This window comes from Protobothrops mucrosquamatus, unplaced genomic scaffold (assembly GCF_001527695.2).
Source record: "Protobothrops mucrosquamatus isolate PMUCROS unplaced genomic scaffold, P.Mucros_1.0 scaffold874, whole genome shotgun sequence".
NCBI lineage: Eukaryota > Metazoa > Chordata > Lepidosauria > Squamata > Viperidae > Protobothrops > Protobothrops mucrosquamatus.
This window is the reverse complement of record NW_015387128.1, coordinates 1,538,737-1,558,035: the sequence shown is the minus strand read 5'-3', so window position 1 is coordinate 1,558,035 and position 19,299 is coordinate 1,538,737. Positions and strand designations below refer to the sequence as shown.

General features: G+C 39.4%; 1 protein-coding gene across 1 annotated transcript in view; it reads left to right on the top strand.

Annotated features, from left to right (window-relative positions):
- Positions 1-19,299, top strand: part of SVEP1 (sushi, von Willebrand factor type A, EGF and pentraxin domain containing 1) — a gene marked incomplete at its 5' end in the record, with an annotated part of 84,112 nt that overhangs the window by 34,530 nt on the left and 30,283 nt on the right. Inside the window, 11 exon segments of the mRNA XM_029284732.1 lie at positions 1,995-2,196; positions 2,981-3,156; positions 4,319-4,443; positions 5,815-5,938; positions 7,698-7,868; positions 8,803-8,976; positions 11,976-12,095; positions 12,993-13,169; positions 13,785-13,869; positions 15,146-15,337; positions 18,776-18,943. Coding sequence (XP_029140565.1) covers positions 1,995-2,196; positions 2,981-3,156; positions 4,319-4,443; positions 5,815-5,938; positions 7,698-7,868; positions 8,803-8,976; positions 11,976-12,095; positions 12,993-13,169; positions 13,785-13,869; positions 15,146-15,337; positions 18,776-18,943 — 1,714 coding nt within the window.

The following is a 19,299-nucleotide window of genomic DNA, read 5'->3' as shown; positions in this document are numbered from 1 at the left end:
AATTATTAGAAATGGTATATGATTTTCAGTTTTTAAACCAAATACTTTAATGTTTAGAAATATTAAAAATAAAGTCATGCAGAAAATCAATCCGCGTGGTTGTTAAGAGTCAACACTGGCTGTAGACAATCTATCAGTTGTAAACAATACAGTATGTCTTGGCTCTGGAGAAGAGAAGAGTTTATTATCAATATAGTAAATTTTCTCATCACTAAAGCATGTCAATTTCCTTCTACCACTTTTAGTGGTATTTTGAATGGGTAACGAAATCTCTAATTTGCTGTCATAAAATATTTTGTTTCATAAATGAGTTGGAATCCATTGGAATTCAAAGATATGTTGATTTTAATTTAACTTAATTTTCCTTACCGAACTATAGATTCTGCCCAAGCTCTGCTTTTGTCTGTAGTAAACTGAAGAGAGAGGTTTGCTTAACACTTGAATACAAGATGAAGCAAATGTAAAAAAATAAAATAAAGAGCAAGTTCAAAAATTTTAGTTGCCGGATGGTAATGCTGTGCGCTAAAGAATGTTAACATCACAACATAACAACACTAGAGATTTGAGTGCATATGGATATGCATATGGATGCATATTCATCCATCAGGGTTAACTGTCCAATTATATGGTATACCTTCTAAGACTCAGGTGTCTTTAGATAGAAGAACAGTGGATATTTTACATTGGACGTTTTCTATATAAATCATGTTTACCGAAACACGATGCTTAGTATTTTCTTAGAACCAACGTCTAAAAGAATCTAAGAAAAGGTGTAGGTGAATTAGATAGTTATAGGAGAGCATTAAAGGTTAGTATGTGGAAGATTATACCTTATAGCAGGGTTGGTATCTAAAAGAAGGGAGGTATAGACTTTTCCTGTGCCTTCTGGGTATTTATGCAGTAGTGGTGAGATGAGGTTACAGAATGTCTCTGCGGTACGGGTGCTGCTGGAGAATACATGGTCTGTCGTTTCTTTATGTCCAGAGACACAGGGGCATTGTTTCTCCAAGTAAGAAATCTTCCTATATCAGCACTCAAGGGCAGCGGAGTTGAGAGCATAGGATTGTGCAAAATAAAGGCCCTCCAATGTTAAAGTACTTTGAGTTTAATTAAGTTTAATTACCCTATAATCAGCAATGGCCAGCAGAATAAAATCCGCAGGGACTCCTTTAACTTTTTAAGGGAAAGAGTACCTGTATTCACTGGCAATACAAGTTGGGATCCTGGCTAGATCCGACTGATGTTCTGTTTCTGCTGTACAGGTAGTTCCTCAACTTACAACAGTTCATTTAGTGACCGTTCAAAGTTACAACGGCTCTTTAAAAAAAAAGTGACTTATGACAATTTTCACACTTGCGACAGTTGTAGCAGCCCCGTGGTCACGTGATCAATATTCAGACACTTGGCAAATGTTTATGACTGTTATAGTGTCCCGGGACCACATGATCCCCTTTTAGGACCTGACAAGCAAAGTCAACGGGGAAGTTGGATTGCACTTCAATTAATGTTATTAATTTAACAATTGTAGTGATTCACTTAACAACTGTGGCAAGAAAGGTCTTAAAATGGAGCAAAATTCACTCAGCAACAGAAATGTGAGGCTCCATTGTGGTTGTAAGTCAAGGACTACCTGTATGCTAGTTAATGAGTGCTTTGGCCTGATTATATCCCATGCTGAGGGCAAGACCAAGAGAGAAGCCCAAGGATGAGATTTTAGTTGCCACTGCCTCTTTCCATGTGGATTGAAAATCATCCCTCATAGTTAATGCAGCAAGACGAAGGGGGGGGGAGATATTTTGAGCCAGTTGTAGAGTATGATCCCCCCCCCATTCTTGCGTCAACTTTCATGAAGCCTCAGGATAGCATTAGAGACACAATTTGGGACTTGAAGGGCTGATCTTGGAAATTTGGATTGTACACGTTCTTATGGAGCAATATTAGGTATTGTGCTATTGACCTGTCAAAGGACTAAACATTTTTCCTGTCTGTTGCAGAGCAGTCTTCTGGATTTAATCTGGATTTCGAAGTCTCTGGAATCTATGGCTACGTTTTGCTTGATGGTGTTCTCCCCTCACTCAGTGAGATCACATGTGCATTTTGGATGAAATCCTCCGATACTACAAATTATGGGACTCCAATTTCTTATGCAGTGGAAAATGGAAGTGACAATGCATTCTTGATTACAGATTACAATGGGTATATGAAGTAGCTACAGCTTCCAGTTCATAGGCTTGGGGAAGAGAGGCAAACTGTATTTTATTGCTTTATCCACCTAACTTCTAGAGCAGCGGTTCTCAACCTATGGGTCGTGACCCCATTTGGGGTCGATCGACCATTTCACGGGGGTCGCCAAGCAAGGCTGTCCGCCATTTTTTTCCCCTTTTCAGGCGGGTGCCTTACCTCCCTTGAGCTGGGCCAGCTGGTGGTCGGCCTGCTCCGTCTCTGCCGCTTGCCAGCTACGCCTCGGCCGGCGCAGGGGGCGGAACCACGCATGCGCGGNTAGTCCTCGACTTACGACCGGTTTAGTCCTCGACTTACGACCAGTTTAGTCCTCGACTTATGACCGGTTGGGGGTCGCGGCATTAAAAAGGTTGAGAACCACTGTTCTAGAGCTTGTTTTTCCATGTATTCAATTACACAATAGAGCATTACACATTCTATATTCAGCAAGAAAGGAGCCTATAGATTTGTGAACTATTCCTCCAATAGAGGGAAATCTACTGTAGTTTATAACTTAACGCTACCTTGCATGGCCCACCCAAATCCCTTTGGTCTTTTTTGTTTTATTTTGCTTTTGCTTTTTCAACTGAAGTTCAGAAACTAATGCTCAGGCCAGCCATCAACTTTTGCTTGATTATATTCACTCCGAAGTCTTTCGAATTATTGTTTGTCTTGTCCCCATTAGAGCATTAAATCTGGCATGCAGCTAAGCTGTTTCAAGCAGGTCACTTCCATTTCTCTTTCTTCTCTTCTGATACAGATGGGTTCTGTATGTTAATGGGAAGGAAAGCATTACAGATTGCCCGTCTGTGAACGATGGCAATTGGCATCATATCGCTGTAACTTGGGCAAGTGCAGACGGAGCCTGGGGAGTGTACATTGATGGAAAATTGTCTGATGGAGGCAGTGGCTTATCTGTGGGAACAGAAATCCCTGGTACGTCTCCCTTCATTATTTATCTGACTGTATTTATTTGCCATGTTATTTTGGGACTTTTGAGACATTTGACTAAAGGGATGTAAGATTCCCATCCTATACAACATAGTAATATTCTAACAATATTAAGGAATCATTTAAAAGTATATTAGTACTAGTATATAGTGCCAACCATTATGTACAATAATAATAATCAGTAGCTTTATTCCTTGCATCTGTGTGAGTGAACCTGTATTAAAAATGTAGTATCTGAAATCAACTCAGACTTATCCATTGTTGGATGCAGAAGGGAGTAGCACTTGCTATCTGCCTAGACACAGATGGTTATCCCATCTTTTCTATTTCAAACTGCAACACATCCATCTAAGTTTATATAATTATGCATGAAAGCACCCATTCCCAACTACAGATTACATCAAAATAAACAAATATATGTTGTAATGTCACAAGCTCCAGTTTTCCATTCTCATACTGCAATGACACAGGCATAAAGGGTGGAATTTGCATCACAAAATTCCATTCTTGGCCTGCTTATTCTCCCCATGGACTTCTATGATTAAATGAATGAATTATGAAAACTACCTGTGAAGAGCTTGACATTTATATTTACATACAGTGCCTATATTCTGCCCCCCCCCAGCAATCTGCCTTGTGATATGAGGTTTCTCCTAGAACAGTGGTGGCGAACCTATGGCACGGGTGCCAAAGGCGGCACTCAGAGCCCTCTCTGTGGGCACGCACGCACGCCGTTACCCCAGCCCCGCCACCCCCTGTGGCCCCCTCCTCACCAGCAGCCCCCCCAGAGGAGAGTCACCCTGGGTGCAGTCTGCATGGAGCAGCGCAGCCAAGGACATGGCAGCCGGGCAGCAGGGATAAGACTCCGCCCTCGGGCCCCATCACATTCAGATGATGCTGTGGGGCATGGACAGAGGGCATGGCCACCATGACACTGCTGGGCCGCCTGGGTGATCTGTTGTGGCGGGCCGTGGAGGTGGTGGGTGGCCCTGCGGGCAAGAGAGGCGGGGGCAGGGTAGGGGCGAGGCGGTTTTTGGGCATTCGGTTTCTAAAAGGTTCGCCATCACTGTCCTAGAATGACAGTGCTGAATTCAAGTTCTCAGTTATCAAATGTGCTAGCTCCTTATTCTGTTTTCTTTATAAATAGGTGGAGGTGCATTAGTACTTGGACAGGAACAAGATCAAAGAGGAGAAGGCTTTAATCCAGCTGAGTCCTTTGTTGGTTCAATTAGCCAGCTGAACATTTGGGGTTATGCTCTGCCACCTGAACAGGTAATATATTGAATCTAATTTGCTTTTACTGAAAGTTCCACTTTATTAAAGCTGTCTGCTATGGGAGGAAGAGTATTAGAGCATAAGTGCCAATAGCCAATTTTTAGCTATATGAATTATATACAACTAAAACTAAATACAGAATAATCAGTAAACCAATTCATGAAGATTCTTCAAAGGGAGGTGTTCATGGTGAACATTCTGAACAGAACAATAATGGGCTTTTTCTTTTATTTATTTTCCTTTTCACGAAGCATTCAATTGTACATTCACTTGTGGCAGAAAATTATCTGCCAGTTTCTGTAGCTTCCAGATCAGCTGTGGCTCCTTTGACATGACCAGAAGCAATCTGTCACTGATATAGTTCAGTGATGGCGAACCTTTTAGAGACCGAGTGCCCAAACTGCAACTCAAAACGCACTTATGCATCGTCGGGTGCTGGGTGGGTGTGGCCTATTGGCTGGGTGTGGCCTATTGGCTGGACCTGGCTGCGGTGGTAACGGCAGACTGGGTGGGACTAAAAAGTTCAATCAATCAATTCCAACTTTGCAAGATCTTTTTTTTCTCCGCAAGAAGTTGAAATTGACTGATTGATTGAACCTTTTTTTTTTTACACATGGCGGCGGAGGCCTAAAGCGAAAAGGTTTTATAAAACCCAGCTGAAGGCCTAGGACTGGGGCGACGGCCCGCGTGCCCACAGAGAGAGCTCTGAGTGCCGCCTCTGGCACCCATGCCATAGGTTCGCCACCACTGATATAGTTCTTAGCAATAAAGGGGCTTCTCATTAAATGGCATCGGAGCAAGTAATTATAGTCCTATTATTTAAGGGGGAAATGGAAATGGAGAAGAAGGGTTTAACTAAAGCGCCTTGAGCTTCTGGAAGAAAGGCAGGTATAACTCAAACAAGTGATTTGAACTCAATTAAGATATGTGAGAGAAACAACATTCTTGTAAAACATTAGAGTGATTCATGATAATATAGTTTTATATCTTTCATCTTTTTCTAAAATAATACATGCAGAAACTTAAAGCAAAGGTCATTGTAAAACCCTAATTGTGCCATTTTAAAATAATAAATTATTAAAATGAAATTAATTTTATATGTGTAGGTATCTTTATGTATATATATAAATAGGACAATCCTCCATTTTTCTTATTAAAATCTGTCCGTTTATCAGGGAACTTGTTCTCAGTTTTAGAGTTTTTCAAGCATATCCGAGATTGAAAGCTGCTACAAAGGTGTCTGAATGGAAAAAATGTTTCTGTCTGAGCATTTTGTTTTTATTTTTTGTACTTTGCATTTGCTTCCAACTAATTGGTGACAACACAAACAAATACGTGTGTATCTTATTCTTTTTCTTGAACTCTAAGGTGAAATCCTTGGCTTCATCTTGCCCAGAGGATCTCCAGAAAGGCAACGTATTAGCTTGGCCAGATTTTCTTTCTGGGGTTGTCGGAAGAGTGAAGATAGATCCCAGGAGCAAATTCTGTGCTGGTTAGACTTTTTGTTCTCTTTCAAAACCTTAATAGAAGTATCATACAGTTGCATTCAAATCACATTTCAGAAAAACTGTGGCACTGTAATGAAAGTTATTTCTCTTGCAACAGGCAGGTATTATGAAAGAGCAAAACAACAGTGTTGATATTGCTGACTTTCTCTTGCAACAAGGAGCATACATACATTCTAGGACAGCGGTCCCCAACCTTTTTGAGGACTGGGGGAGGGGGAGAGAGGACAGTTCCGCGCAAGCGTGCATGCCCACCATTCATGCAAGTGGAGCTGCAGACACAAGTGTGCTCACCCTCTGTTTTCGTGGCCCGGTTCTGAACAGACCACGACCCGGTAACAGGCCACTGCCCAGGGGTTGAGGACCCCTATTCTAGGATACATTCTTAATTCATTAGACCATAATGATTGGCCAATATTCCATATGGAAACAAGAAACCAGTCATGTTATACAGTAGAGAAATGGAAGGAAGAGAGAGCTGTTAAGGGCAAGAAGATTTATTAATATTTTAGAAACATACTTTAACATATGTAAGGGAACAGCTTAAAAACATTCTAAGTATTACTAGTAACATTTTAATATAATTCGCTCCTCTGTAAAGTTCTAAATGTTTACCTTAGTTGAAATAAGTTTTTTAAGTTTGTGAAATAAGCTATTTAATTTCAAATAAATTAATTAAAAGAACATAAATTATGAATATGATTTTCTATTTCATGGAAGTGTGGTTCAAGAATAAATTCTAGCATAGTAAGTTTTTATTGTTCCAATTGTTCCTATTAACTATAAAATTCATCCTGAAATTCTGTCTGTCATTCCACATTCTTATACTACACAGAGAGTTCTCAGAACAGGAGCATCAGGGGAAATAATTCCCTGATAGTACATAGAATTTTTTTTAAAAAAAATTACTGGTATTAGTTCTGAGGCATGAGGCTAAAAATATAATTATCCCCATGACCTTGCATGGATACACTTGATCATTCGATGACTGGAACATTCAGTCTTAATTCCTCAAATTCCAGTGTTGTGTAATAAGTGTTCATTGGGACCTCAAGCAAAATATTTATGGTTTCCTGCATTAAGAATGTTGAAAGCCTGAAATTTAGGACTGGGTCATAAGAGAAATATTTCTTGGCCTTCATGAAACAATAATTCAATTTTTTCTTGATTCGCTATTTGATTTTTGTTGTTATTGGGGAGGTTTGTCATTTTTAAATATAAACATTGTTTTAACTTCGGTATTGAAATGTAGAACACTTCTTACTTTAAGAGAGCCTAGAAATACTTAGAGATTTAACCAGGTAGTTTATTTAGTACAATATGAAGAACCTGAATGAGGAGTACAGCATTGCAGGATTTAAACTTGATTTTTATTTATTTATTTATTTGTTTTTGTAAGTATTCACAACTCAGCCATGCTTCCCTTTTTCTCCCTTACCACGTGGATAAAATACAATCCTCAGAATCTTCTTTCTCTAAAAAATGGAATGTTGATTTGACAGTACAATGTACTGGCATTTGATGGACTAATCAAAGAGTGAGTCATGAATGTATATGTTAAGTAAAGATGTACATAATTGTGTCAAATGAGATCATTTGCATAGTCAGTATGCAAATTACAGTTACATCACACAAATTATTATCACAGAAATTGGATCAGTTGCCTGCAAAATCCACTGTAAATAGTTCAGTTGCTCTACGGGGATACTATATATAAATTGTGCATATATGTTGATTTGTTCACAGATTGTCAACCTTTAGAAGGATCCATTCCCCACCTGAAAACTTCATCAGCTACTTTAAAGCCAGGATCAAAAATCTCTCTCTACTGTGACTCAGGTTTCCACATAGTGGGAAATTCTGTCTTACATTGTCTAAATTTAGGACAATGGGCACAACCTCTTCCACATTGTGAAAGTAAGCAGCTATTTTTATAACGGTTTTAACTTCAGGATATACTGCACTGTTGTTCAGAGGTTCCTGGGCATAAGCTTAAAAAAAAAAGTACAGAATGGAAGTATTGAAATGTAAAACACTTCCTACTTTAAGAAATTAGAAATATTTAGAGATTTAACTAGATAGCTTATTTAGTACAACATGAAGAACCTGAATGAGGAGTACATAATTGTAGGATTTAAACTTGATTTTTTTTTCTGTAAATATTCACAACTCAGCCATGCTTCCCTTATTCTCCCTTACTTAGGGACACCCAAGATATTGTTTTGGATTGTTTTCATATAATCTAAATGTATTGTTAGTTTACAGAATAAATTTGCCTATGTATGCAAATACATATATGTATGTATGCATTACATCAGGAATGTCAAACTGCTGGCTGCGTGGGCCGGATGTGTCATGGCAAAACCGTGCCCACCCCATTGCCGGCAATGGAAAAAAGGTCGCGATATGTCACGACATGTCATGTGATATTGCAAGTTTGACACCCCTGCATTAGATGGTGCATGAGATGAGATGTTGTATTGTTGAGTGCTTATTGGATGTGTTCTTCATGACCATTGTAGCTTTTTAAAGTTTTGTTGAGACTGTTTCCACATTCTTTTTAATGTGTTTTTAGCAGCAAATTTTGATAGTGCTTGCTGCTTGGCTACAGTCGGTACAGAAGATGAAGTTCCAAAAGCAAAGAAACACACACAGCACACTTTCTTCTTTAGGTTTTAGCCTAGAGTCATAGTTATTGAAATTTGTATTATTAATATAACTAAAAATAGAATTATATTGCTGCCAGGAACTAGGACCTAAGCTCATGAAAGCCATTTGAAGAAGTGTTTAAATAAATATGTCTCATTCCCTAATAGGTTTATATGTATATTTATATACTGTTTGGGTACAGGAATTAGTTGTGGAGAACCTCCACCTTTAGAAAATGGGTTTTACTCTGCTGAGGATTTCTTTGCTGGAAGCTCTGTAACGTACCAGTGCAACAGTGGTTATTACTTGTTGGGAGACTCAAGGATGCTGTGTACGGACAATGGAAGCTGGAATATTATTTCTCCATCTTGTCTTGGTAAGTCCACATAGACCACATGCTTAATATCAAAAGCTAAATCTATGCTTTCCTGTCCAGTTCTAAGCATTTTTGTGACTATGAGTGACCACCGGCAAACAAGCGTCATTTCTTGTGCAAAACGGGGTACTATATATCATCTGCATCATACCATAACCCTACACGAATTATGCACTTCATGTAAGTGGTGCAGTGCTGACATGTTGCATGACATGTTATTGTGACTTACACTTGAGACTCAGATGTGTAATATGTCAATTAAGCATAGAGCCAAAATCTAAAAATATTATTTAGATAGCTTGAGTCCTACCTGTTCCATAGGATTTATAAAAACACTTAACTTGTAAAGGAGTTTAAAGTTCATATAGTTCATATATATAGTTTTGTGGGTCTTCAGATTCTGGTAGAAAGGGGAAATCATTATTTATTAATTTATGGTCCAAAATCAAACCAACAATCATTAAAACATATATTTACACATATATAAATGTGTAAATTACCTAGAAATCAAAAACAATCAAATCTTTCAGGAAGGCACCAGCCAGTTCCCATAGGCTAAATCTACAGGTTTAAAAAAATCACTTCTGCCCTACAGACATTTAGCTCCAGCCAACCTAGCAGTTCAAAAGCATGCAAAAGTGAGTAGATAATTAGGTACCATTTCGCTGGGAAGGTAAGAGCGCTCTGTGTTTCACCTCACGGTCCACTCAGCATGGTGGCCACATGACCGCAGGAACATCTTCGGACAGCATTGGCTTAATGGCCTTGAAACGGAGATGAACACCGCCCTCTAAAGTCAGCTATGACTAGCAGACTAAAATCCATAGGGACTCCTTTACCTTTTACTTTTACCTACATACATTTAGAAATTGGTGACTTAAAAGGAAAGCAGTGATCTTATCATAAGAAAAATAAAACTTTGTAATAATTAGGCTTATACATTTTAATTGTTACTGTGTGTGGAGTACACATTTAATAGAACATGGTGTAGAGATTCAACCTTCAGATTTGAACATAAAATTGTTATGTGTGAGGTTGAAATATCTTCCAGTTATTGCTCTGATGGGGGATGCATTGGTTCAGGTCAGAGGGGGAAAAAACACCAATGATTGGGACTCTTCTGGTAGGAGGAGGTATGTGGTCCATGCTTTTCTTTCACATATATAGGTTTATATATGTCAATTACATTGTTGACAGAACTTGGTTAGATAACTTTCAAGAATTGCTTACAGTACAAAGAATGTCTGTTTGCATTTTTGTCATCACTCAGAATCTGCCTCGGTCAGCAGTTTCTTGTAAATTTTATTATATCCCTTATAAAGCACCATGTGTACTTTGTATAGAAGGAAAGAAAAATGCAGACATCCACATTTTTTCCACAGATTGCTTTCAACAGATCTTAAAATAATCAGCATTTTAATATTTTGTAAGGGAACAGAGCTAGTCTCATTCCTAGAAAATTAATTCCTGGAAATAGAACACTAAGTTCTGGTACAGTTAGTCCTTGGCTTATGACCCCAATTGGAATTGCAATTTTGATCACTAAGTGATGCGGGATTCATATCACCAGACCCAATTTTATAGCCCATTTTAGAATGGCCATTAAGCAAATCACATGATCTTTTAAGTAAATCACATGGTCGTTAAACAGATCTGGCTTCCCCAATTGACTTTGCTCGTTGGACCAAGGCCCCCAATTGCAATCATGTAACTGTGGAGATGGTTCGACAGACCTAACTTTGAGAATCAGTCATAAGTTACTTTCGGCCCTCCGACAACTGGGAAGTCTCCACCCTACCATGAAGGCATTCGCCCTCAGTCTCCCAAACAACAGCCCCTACAAATAAAGCCCACAGAGTAGGAACATGCGCACAGGGCAAGATCCAAGGTTCCAGGTCCAGTCCCCAAAGCAGAGTCCAGGCCCATCACAGTAGCAGCCCTCAGGGCAAAGAAAATGTCCAAGGCCACAGTGAAGCAAAAGCCAAAAGCAGCCCACAAGACTGCTTGTGGGCAAGATCCAAAACAAAAGGCGAAGAGCAATCTTCCAAGCGAGGCAAGGCAAACAGCAACAGGCACGAGTCAAAGCTGAGGAAGTGTAGGCCAAAGCGAACAATTGTTCCTGGAAAGGACTAACTCCCCACGGCTTCTCCTTAAGTTACTCCACTCCTGGTGTTCCTTGTGAAGAGGGGTGGGATGACTTCCTCCCGAGTAGCCTTGCAGCCCTTCTCTGGGCTTGCCTAGCTCTCCTTGCCCTCGGATCAATTGGAGGAGGCAGCTGTTCCTCATCAGAGGAGATCTGCTGCTTATCAGCTCCAATGCCTGTCAGCAGCCGTTTCTCCCCTGAGTCTGTGCAGGCAGGCAGCTCTCCATCTGGTCAACCACCTCCCTCAATGCCTGAGGGGCCGGAGTCAGCATCGTCCTCAGCCCCTGGCCTCTCCAAACATGCCAAAGGAGATGTGCCATCTCTGTCCAACTCCTCTTCCTTCAAACCGGGCTCTGATGGGGCCATGACACCAAGATGATTTATTGAATCTAATGCCATCAACATTCATGGCATTGCAGAGAATAAGAAAAAGACAAGATAGGCCAGGATTTTAATCAGAATGGCCTAGGCCAGGGGTAGGCAACCTCGGCTCTTTTATGACTCATGGACTTCAACTCCCAGAATTCCTGAGAAAAGGGAAAAGATAGTAATGGATGAATGGGAGCAATCATACTCAGATGCTGTTTGGTTCAAAGGGAGAATTGGAAAAGGCAAGCTACATCGTTCGACTGAAGTTTACCGAGAGTGACAGAGAAAAGTTAGCAGCATTTGGTATTTTCTGTGAGTGCCAGGCTTAAGAAGCAGCAAAAGAGAAGGGGGGGGGGAGACTTTCAGGAGACTAGAAGGATATTTTGGAGTGAAAAAAGATACAGGGGCAGTTGGAAGCAGTACAGGAAAGTAAGGGGAAAGAGGGTTACATTTTCTTAGTAACATGAAATACTATATTTGTTTCTAGATGTTGATGAATGTGCAGTTGGTTCAGACTGTGACTCCCATGCTTCTTGCCTTAACACAAATGGATCCTACCTATGTACCTGCATTCACCCATATACTGGAGATGGAAAGAAATGTGCAGGTAAAAGAGCAGGAATGCAGAGCAGTTTGGATGTGTATAGGAAAAAGTGCTTGTATTCTATAGAACCTTAGCTATATTTTAGACCTCCTATCAAAATCCATCACTGAAATTCCAGATTAGCAGCCTCCCAAAATCTGTAGTACTGAATAATCAGGAAAAGATTTGAATGGAGCTGGCTTAAAGGTTTTATTGAGTAACATCTGTATTAATAATATTTTCTTAAGACTTCATTAAACCATATTTATCTTGAAACTAAATCAAAATTTTCTAAAAGGGTATGGCCTATTAAATCATATTTGCAATGGGTAATGAATAACACTGTTTCCAAGCAAATTCAGACCTGATAACTTCTCAATTGTCCCTTGGATTGGGAAAATTGTCATAAATTTAACACAGATAGCTATCACTATAACCCAGAATTGGCAAAAAGGCAAAAAAAATAATAATGCAAGAGGTTCAAGATAGACGTTCTCGAAGTATATCTTTAATGATGCAAGTAGCTGCTTTAGTTTGGACATTCTCGAAGTATATCTTTAATGATGCAAGTAGTTGCTTTAGTTTGGTAATATAGGTAATAAAGGAAACTGTTTAGAAATAACTGTCTTTCTTGGTTTTGTAGCCTAGCACTAGAATAGCGTTGAGAATAGTAAATAAAATTTCTCATGATGTAAGGTGACCAACTTGCAGTAGCGGTATAAATCCAAATAATGAACAATGACTCAAAGGTTGATCTAAACTGTTCCTCAAAGATTTGATGAGCATTCCCATGCTTTTTGTCTGGGCTTTTACCCTGCCAAGTTGCCTACTTCAATGTTGCGTGATTTGTTTTCATTTTTAAGCACATGAGCCACACCTGATGTCAGTAAGCTCTGTTTTACCTTGTATCTGATTCCAAAGAACCAGTAAAATGCAAACACCCAGGAGATCCTGAACATGGACGGTCGCATGGAGACAGCTACACTGTTGGTAGCGAAATCAGGTTTTCATGTGAAAAGGGCTACCAGCTAAAAGGAGTGAGTCAAGTTACATGTTTGGAATCTGGGGAATGGAGCCATCTGATACCGTTCTGTGAAGGTATGTTTTGAATACTTATTATGATTGTATAGATAGAAATCATGGCAGCCTGGGGTAGGGAGTTCACATATTATTTATAAGGAAAAATTTTTTCCTAAACATAATATTTAAGAGTTCATAGATTTCCTTCCATAGATGCCAGTACTGGGGTTTATAACTTAAATAGATGTTGTTGTTGATAGAGACTTCCAGTGCTGTTTTCAATTGTGACTATTTAGTTGTTGCAGACGTATCAGTAATTCACACTTAAGATGGCTGTACAGCCATTGCTTCTCATAAAGGAAAGGGAAATATTCCTAAGTCATTCAATGAAATGGTAGTGGAGCACCAGCATATCTGAAATTGTGTAAAAACTATTGGATATTGGACATCTCTGTTGCATTCCAGAAATGCAATAAGAATAAAATTCTTTCTGAATTTCTGTCCCACCTACATATCTTTTTGTTCCAAATTTACCTTCTAATAGTACAAGATTTTTCTGTTCTCCAGCTATTTAATACTGACATTTAGCGTGATTTCCATTTCCCTTTTGGGGGTGTAGCAATGCTATAGCAATATATTTTTCATAATTTTGCATAATCCAAATAATTGTGTTAATCTTTTTTTTTCTTCAAGCTATTTCCTGTGGTATTCCACCCCTCCCTAAAAATGGTGCGATTGATGGCTCCAGATTTACATTTGGTAGTAAAGTAATGTTCAGGTAGGAGATCATTATATCTGGATCTCATTACTTGGCAACAAATATGGAAATATATATAATAATCATTAGGAAAAAAATTAATAAAATATGTGATGCATTTATATTAGAAATACTACAAAGTATTTATTTATCATATCTCACCTTTATTGTGTGTACAAATAACTCAAGGCAGGGAATATATCCAATATACCTTCCTCTCCTATTTTCTCCACAACAAATCTGTGAGGTGAATTGGGCTGCGGTACTGAAAATATTGAAGAGCATATTGTTATTGAAAAAACTATCTGCTTTTCTCTGTGAAATTATCAATTCACATATTTTGCATTTTGGAAGAAGCTGGACATTAACACAGGTAGTCCTCAAGCCGTTTGTGCCCAGAAAGGAGCTTCCGAGGGCTGGATCCAAACCTTGGAGGGGCCTTCCAAGCCATTTGCGCCAGGAACGGAGGTCGGGGGGGGGGGGCTTCTGCATGTCTCTGTAGGTTGGATCCAGCCATTGGAGGACTGCTCCAAGCCATTTGCGCCAAGAAAGGAGCTTCCGAGGGCTGGATCCAAGCCTCGGAGGGGTCTTCCAAGCAGTTTGCACCAGAAACGGAGGTCAGGGGGAGCTTCTGCATGCCTCCGTAGGTTGAATCCAGGCATTGGAGGACTGCTCCAAGCCGTTTGCGCCAAGAAAGGAGCTTCCGAGGGCTGGATCCAAACCTTGGAGGGGTNGGGGGGGGCTTCTGCATGTCTCCGTAGGTTGGATCCAGCCATTGGAGGACTGCTCCAAGCCGTTTGCGCCAAGAAAGGAGCTTCCGAGGGCTGGATCCAAGCCTCGGAGGGGTCTTCCAAGCAGTTTGCACCAGAAACGGAGGTCAGGGGGAGCTTCTGCATGCCTCCGTAGGTTGGATCCAGGCATTGGAGGACTGCTCCAAGCCGTTTGCGCCAAGAAAGGAGCTTCCGAGGGCTGGATCCAAACCTTGGAGGGGTCTTCCAAGCCATTTGCGCCAGGAACGGAGGTCGGGGGGGGGGCTTCTGCATGCCTCCATAGGTTGGATCCAGCCATTGGAGGATTGCTCCAAGCCGTTTGCGCCCAGAAAGGAACTTTGATGGCTGGATCCAAGCCTCAGAAAGGTCTTCCAAGCCATTTGCACCAGGAACGGTTGGATCCTCCGGTTGTTGGATCCAATCACTTGCAGCTTTACATTTGATAAATTGAACTAATACATCAGGAGAAATACTGTGAAACAGTCATGTACCAAAATATATTTATACCTATTTTTTTCTACCTACAGATGTGATGAAGGATACGTTTTAGTGGGTGAAGCAGAAGCAACATGCCTAGCAAACGGCAGATGGAACCATTCTTCCCCGTTTTGTGAATTAGTACAATGTCCCCTCCCAAAAGAAATAAAGAATGGAAAATATATCATGAATGGTGTGATGTACCTTTCTAATGTATCTTACACATGTGATGTGGGATACAGGTAATCAGAAAACCAGGATTTATTTGGTATATACCATGTCCTTGTTAAAACTGCAGAAGAAAAACTAACATGTATTTATGAATTGAAAAGATAAGGCAAAATGTTCCATATGGAATTTGAACTGCTTTTTATTATTTGGTGCCGTATATTATTGCACATTGAAAGGTTATATAGTCATTATTAAATTTTAAAAGTCTCACTGGGAAGTCTTGAAATGTGGATCAAAACAATCCACGTTACCTTGAACCCCAATAAAATCTGAAAGGTTTCTTAATGCTTAGGGATTTTTTTTTCCTTCCTAGTAAAACTGATAAGATTTAACTAGATATCCATTTGGAAGGCTGGTAAGATTGTTCATTTGTTTGTTAGCACGTGTGTTCTGCTTTTTTCAAAGACATCAGGCTGCTAACATCAGACAGTTAAAAACATGAAACTAGTAATAACATTATTAGAAACCATAAAATGAGTAATAAAAGCTCAAAAATGTTATCACCTGTGTAAGCTTAAAAAAACAATTCCTTCCATTCCTCTTGATCTCCAGAAGCTCTCCAAAGTCATCAAATCTTAGTTGTTCAGCAAAATGACAGGCATGTTCACGGCCTACAGATTACTGCTAGGAAGGAGCAGCTAGCAGTGACTTGGGAGGAGTAAGAAGTCAGATTGATGGAAACAGGGTTGCGGTAGAGACAGTGCAGTTCAGTCAATAACCTGGAAAGCCGTACGTCCATATTTGTTCTGTCAAGCTATTCCCACAGTCAAAATCTTCTGAAGCGATCCCAGTATGATGAAATATCACTAAAGGCACAATGAACAATCAAACATTATACTACTAACATTGAAAATTCTGCTTCTTGTGAGGGGAAAAAAATACACAGTTTCTGTTTAAGAGATTATGAATACAGGTAGTCCTTGGCTTACAAGAGGGCCTTTAGCAACCATTTAAAGTTACAACTGACCCTCAAAAGCTATTGATGACCCATTTTTGAAGTTACAATAGACCCCTCGAAAGCTACTTACAATCCATTTCAAAGTTATGATAATGCTTGTACACACATACACATATGCATACAAACCCAGAGTCATGTGATTACAGTTTGGGTGTTTAGCAACCTGCTGACCTGTATGGCTGTTTGCAGCATCCTGTGGTCATATGACTGTGATTTGCGACTTTGTTGGTGGTTTCTGACATTTACTTACGGTTTCCAGAAAAAAAAACACCCATTGGGAAAAATTGATTTGCTTAACAACTGCTTCAGTCACTTAACAACCATCACAAAATTGTCAAAAAAGTGAGCCTGGTCACCTGCTGCCTCAATGTACAACCACAATTACTTACAATTTACTTTTGGGTTGAATTACAATCATAAGACAAGGAGTACCAGTATCTAATTGGTTAGGTCAGTGATGGCGAACCTTTTAGAGACCGAGTGCCCAAACTGCAACCCAAAACCCACTTATGCATCGTCGGGTGCCGGGTGGGTGTGGCCCATTGGCTGGGTGTGGCCAATTGGGGGTGTGTGGCCCATTGGGTGGGCGTGGCTGCGGTGGTAACGGCAGACTGGGTGGGACTACAAAGTTCAAACAATCAATTCCAACTTTGCAAGATCTTTTTTTTTTCCGCAAGAAGTTGAAATTGATAGATTGATTGAACCTTTTTTTTTTGCACCCGGCAGCGGAGGCCTAAAGCGAAAAGGTTTTATAAAACCCAGCTGAAGGCTTAGGGCTGGGGTGACAGCGCGCATGCCCACAGAGAGGGCTCTGAGTGCCCCCTCTGGCACCCGTGCCATAGGTTCGCCACCACTGGGTTAGGTGATAATTGGAGAGCTCATTTGATAATTGGATCGCTTCAGAAGATCTTGACTGTGGGAATAGCTTGACAAAACAAATATGGACGTACAGCTTTCCAGGTTATTGACTGAACTGCACTCTGACTTTCCAGCAACCCTGTTCCCATCAATCTGACTCCTTACTCCTCCCAAGTCACTGCTAATTAGACAAATGTGAATTAGACAAACAATACTCTGTTTCTAACTGATAGGGACAGCTCAAGGTATTACCAAGTTGTGAAAAAAAATCCTTGTTTTATAGATTAAAATTATGAAAATAATATGATTGCAAAATCTGGTATTCTTTGACACCACGGAATCTAGGATATATTTTTTTTCTCTTCCTATCCAGAAATCATTTTGAATAGTAAATTTTGACAACTGAATTTTGAGTTTTATAAACTCATAGGACTTTTTGAAAGTGTAAAAAGTACAATTACAGTGCCCTTTTACTATTTTATAATTTGAAGAAAAATGTTGATAAATAGCTAGCCATTCTACTGTGATGAATATCTTCATAAGATCTGCTTCACTTTAATTTTCTTTTCCTCTTGCAAACTGAAACAAACAATGCATTTATTTTTCTGTTTTGAAGCAAACTGGTTTTTTTTACATATACAAAAAAAAAATCTCTTCCAGTTTCATCAAACAAGTTTTGTGGAATGTTACTGTTAACTATTTTTGTTGTTTTTTTATTTCATTTGTCTTACTCCCTTAGTATAGTGATTCACTTTCAAATTATGTGCTCATTATTATTTTTTTTGCATAAAAACAGTTTTCTGTATTTTGAGATTCTGTATTTGGTGAGACACTAATCATCAAGCCTGAAGAGAGAACATAGCTGCTTTAATGAACTAACTCATTAAAGCAGCACATGTTTTCAGGTTGAAAAATGACATGGCCTTTTTAATGAGCGGCAGAGGGCGTTCTTGGCAAATGAGTTTCAAAATACTGTTTCCTAATCATTTCTGAGGTGTGCACATTCTGACTGACTCAACATGGTTATTCAAGATTTGTGTTCCAAAGGTTATTACTTATAATTCAGAAATGGTGCACAGGTAGTCCTTGACTTACGACCACAATTGAGCCCAATTCTGTTGCTAAGTAAGGCAGTTGTTAAGTGACTTTTGCCACATTTTACAATCTTTCTTGCCACGGTTGCTAAGCGAAGCACTGCAGTTGTTAAGTTAGTAATACGGGGGTTCAGTGACTCTGTCTTCCCCATTGTCTTTGCTTATCAGAAGGTCACAAAAGACGATCACATGAACCCAGGACACTGCAGCCATGATAAATACATGCCAGTTGCCAAGCATCCAAATTTTAATCACATGACCATTAGGATGCTGCAATGGTCATAAATATGAAAAATGATCATAAGTCACTTTTTTACAGTGTTGTAGCTTCGAGCGGTCACTCAACAAATCATTGTAAATCGAGGACTACCTGTATATATCCTTGGACTGATTGTTAATCAAAATTGAACAATTTCAACAAATCCTCAAATGAAAAAGAACATTTGTTGACCTACTTGGACAGAAAGACCTTTTTTTCCCCCTACTTTTTTTATCTTACCCACTATCTACTCTATGTTGTTTATTTATTTGTTCCTCAGTCTACAAGGACCATCTGTGCTTGTATGTGAAGCTTTAGGTAACTGGAGCAGTTCACCTCCTGATTGTGAAATCATTTCTTGTGGCCTTCCTCCAGTAATCAAAGATGCTGTTATTACTGGAAACAACTTTACCTTTGGGAATACTGTCACTTATACGTGTAAGGAAGGGTACGTAAATCAGCATTAGATTTGAACTCTAGTAGTATCGTTTGATGAAATGTTATTAATAATATTGTGGCTTTTTTTCTAAATCCATATTTCTGTATTAACATAAGGCAGGTTTCTTAAGGTTTTGCACCGCTGCAAATTTATTGTTTTAAAAACAATAAATAACTATATGTAATCTCCATGAACCTAAATAACAATACCATTAAGGTTGGGATTGGGCAAAGAAAGAAAGAACAATATCATTTAATTTTAATCATTCATTTTAAATTCGCATATCACAGGGCTTTTCAAACTTCATGGCCTCTCAGAGCAACCAGATGCTGTGCTGGCTCAGTAAAATGGTTTGAAAAATATGA